This window comes from Loa loa (genome assembly GCF_000183805.2).
Source record: "Loa loa unplaced genomic scaffold supercont3.319, whole genome shotgun sequence".
NCBI classification, from domain to species: domain Eukaryota; kingdom Metazoa; phylum Nematoda; class Chromadorea; order Rhabditida; family Onchocercidae; genus Loa; species Loa loa.
In genome coordinates this window covers 32656-35717 of record NW_018108499.1, presented here as the reverse complement: position 1 = coordinate 35717, position 3062 = coordinate 32656, and the positions used below count along the sequence as shown (strand labels likewise).

Below are 3062 nucleotides of genomic sequence, written 5' to 3'. Positions count from 1 at the left end.
AAAAAAAACTATAGTCGAATGATTAGCGAGTAGTAGAGGAAGTAGTGGAACAGAATCTCTTCAGAAGAAAAAGGATTAGAAGTGGGCAATGAATAAAATATAAGTGACGAAAGAGTGCGAACAACTATCAGGGAAACGTTAAAAAATTGAAAGCATGCTTTTTAAGCGCTTTTTGGAATTGTTAAGTAGATGATATATTAATAGCCAGTATCTAGTAAGTTGAGATACATTTTTATTTCCTGATATAAAACTTCCATTTCTAGCAGTAGTTATTCCAAATCTCATATTCATTCTTGTAGCTGAAAACGACTAAAGCGTGCATCGCTTTATGATATGTAGCAACGTGCTTTCTACGCTGCAGTATCATTTTTCGTAAGGAGGAAGGATTCTGTTTTAAATTCCACTTATTTTTAAACTAATTTCAGTACATCATCAAAGCGTTCGAGCAGTTCAGATTCGAGCCGAAGTTCTCAGAGCAGAAGCTCGAATTAGTTGATTTTAACTTGTTTTGCGATGCATTTATTGCATGTTTCGCTAAATTTTACTTGTTATATGTGAAAGAATTTTAAAGCAAAGATAAAAGAACATGGTAATTTCTAAAATATAAGTTACGTTGGATTTGACCCGAGATAGGAGTGATGTGGCACCTATCATTTTCGAAATTCAGTAAATTGTTTTCTCTGAGGGATGGAGGGAATTGAATTAAGGGAGGACAGATAACTTTTTCTTAAATTGAACTTGACCATATTCCGGACGTCCTGAATTTGAGTTATGTTCATTCCCAAAGTTGTTGCTTTTATTTGTGCTTTATTCGGCGAAAAGAACGAATCCGACAAAATTTACTGCGGAAAATGACTGAATTTTGCTGGCTCGTTAGCTTCCTCTACTTGACTGCTCGATATTTGAGTTCACATTTCAGTTTTCTCATATTGCGCCTGTCTGGATGAAATATGTTAGAAGTATACATTCAACATATTCCTTTCTGATGTTTTGGCTAAGTTGTTAATTTACACGCACCACATACTCCTGCATTTGTTTACGATATTTTATCTCCTTTTTTTTTCAACTCTTAGATCTGTTTTGTTATTTCTGTACAGAGTTTTACTTGAATCGGTAAAGGTTTAGCCTCGGATTAAACTTCGGATTTCTGATGATGCACTAAATTTCACTTGTATCGTTTGCGGTGTTCCTTTTCCTGGGGAATATCTCACGGAATATTTGGAAGTAATTTAACATCTGGTCATTGTAAGGCTTACATTTCTGTTAATGATCGGAATTTCTCCTCCTTTTCTTGTCTGTTATTAATTTGTCGCAATCGATTTTCATTTGTGCATGCTTCTTTACCATACTTTTATTGTTATATTATCACCAATAGAAACACTCAAGCAAACGTACTGCAAGAAAAGGTAGTGAATGAATTAACAACGTAATGAAAATATCAATTCTATATCAATATCTCAAATGCTCCAAATACCCAAATAGCATTTGATTTAAACTATAACAATAAATTCTTATGGGAAAATACGAGAATAAAAATAAGCTTAATTAAATCAAAGTGGCGGCGTACCATATCGGTTCCTTCTCTATTTTAAAATTTCGGAATTTAAAAGGTCAGTCTTTCTGAACTTTGGGGATTTTCCTTGAGGTTTCAAAATTTCCATACAATCTAATAAGAAACCAAATGAATCATACTGTCTTTGTATTTTTTCCATGTTTTAAAGTTCCTGCATGTTAGAAAAAGATTGACGAAGAAAAGTTTTTTGTTCTAAAAACATAAATTTGTCCAGCATGTTGTTTCATTGTTTTGGAATAAACGGATTGGCCGCCTTTAATTTAACATGGAGGAGGTAAAATACTGCAATAAATAAGATGGATTGATAGGAGAAGGAGGTTATGATCTGTAATGTAAGAAAGGAAGCAGCATTTTGGGAAGTAGAATACATTTGAAATATTCAATGTCGGAAGTTAGTTAACCACTACATTCGGTAATATGAATTGTTTATCACTAGAAATATTGGCAACATTTACTCTTCCTAGGACTGATAGGTTATTACCTCATTCACACTACATTGCGCAGTGGGAGAGCGGAGATTATAATTAGTGTAAAGCTGTGAACTATACCTGCCAAAGATGGAAAAATCAGAGAGGCAAAAAAGAGTTACAGACACGAGAGGAACAAGGACAAAAAGGAAACTGATATATAAATGTATTTCCTTCTTGACAGGACTTACTCAAAAATCTCAAAAATCTGGTTTGCTGCAGTTCATATCTTAAACTGCGCTGAGATTTGATGTTGCTCTGAGAAATCCGGGCTCAGAATGGAACAAAGACATAATACGACAACTTAAAGTGGTACTTGATCAGCACTGACAAGGTTAAAGGGATTCATAAAAATGAAACGAATCACTTGACTACTACTGAGTATCTCTTGTTTATAATTCTATTTCTAATTTCAAATTACAATCTTAATTCAGCAATAATAACTTTTGTTGTATGAAATTTCAATTCTTTTTGTTGTAATTTTTTTTTTTTTTGTATATAGATCTGTAAAGTGAAAAACGAATCTGATACACTACAAGAGTAATCCATAAGAACTGAAAAGCACTGTACGAGTCCCTTTCCGTGCAAAAATAAAAAATCCCGATCAGTCATCGAATTGTGGCATACCAAAACATACTGCCATACACAACTATTGATATAGTATCACCCTTTAAGATTTGTATACGGATATCCACTGAACAAAAGTGCCGTTATGAAATCAGTCTACGGATATCCACTGAACAAAAGTGCCGTTATGAAATCAGTCAGTTTACCGAAAAACAAGAGAGCAAACGAGAAAAGCTAAAACAAGAGGAAAGCGCATTGTTAATTAAACTGATGATATGAGACTTCTCATCCGACAGTGATTCAAAAGCAGGCATGTGAAAGAGAACAGTAAAGAAAAACTTTTCACTTAAACCAAAAACTTCTCACCTTCCACAAAAATCAATGAAATCTCCCTTTGAGATATCAAAAAAAGAAAACTAGGAAATACCACTATTATCATCAGTTCCAGGGTTAAG

The 3062-nt window shown here is 33.6% G+C and overlaps 1 protein-coding gene across 1 annotated transcript in view; it reads left to right on the top strand.

Annotated features, from left to right (window-relative positions):
- LOAG_07392 (cyclophilin) overlaps positions 1-617 on the top strand; it is a 6195-nt gene extending 5578 nt beyond the window's left edge. Inside the window, exon 13 of the mRNA XM_020447416.1 lies at positions 426-617. Within this exon, the coding sequence (XP_020302348.1) occupies positions 426-492 (67 nt within the window). The 3' untranslated portion in view covers positions 493-617. The remainder of the gene's footprint in view (positions 1-425) is intronic.
- The last annotated feature ends 2445 nt before the right edge of the window (positions 618-3062 follow it).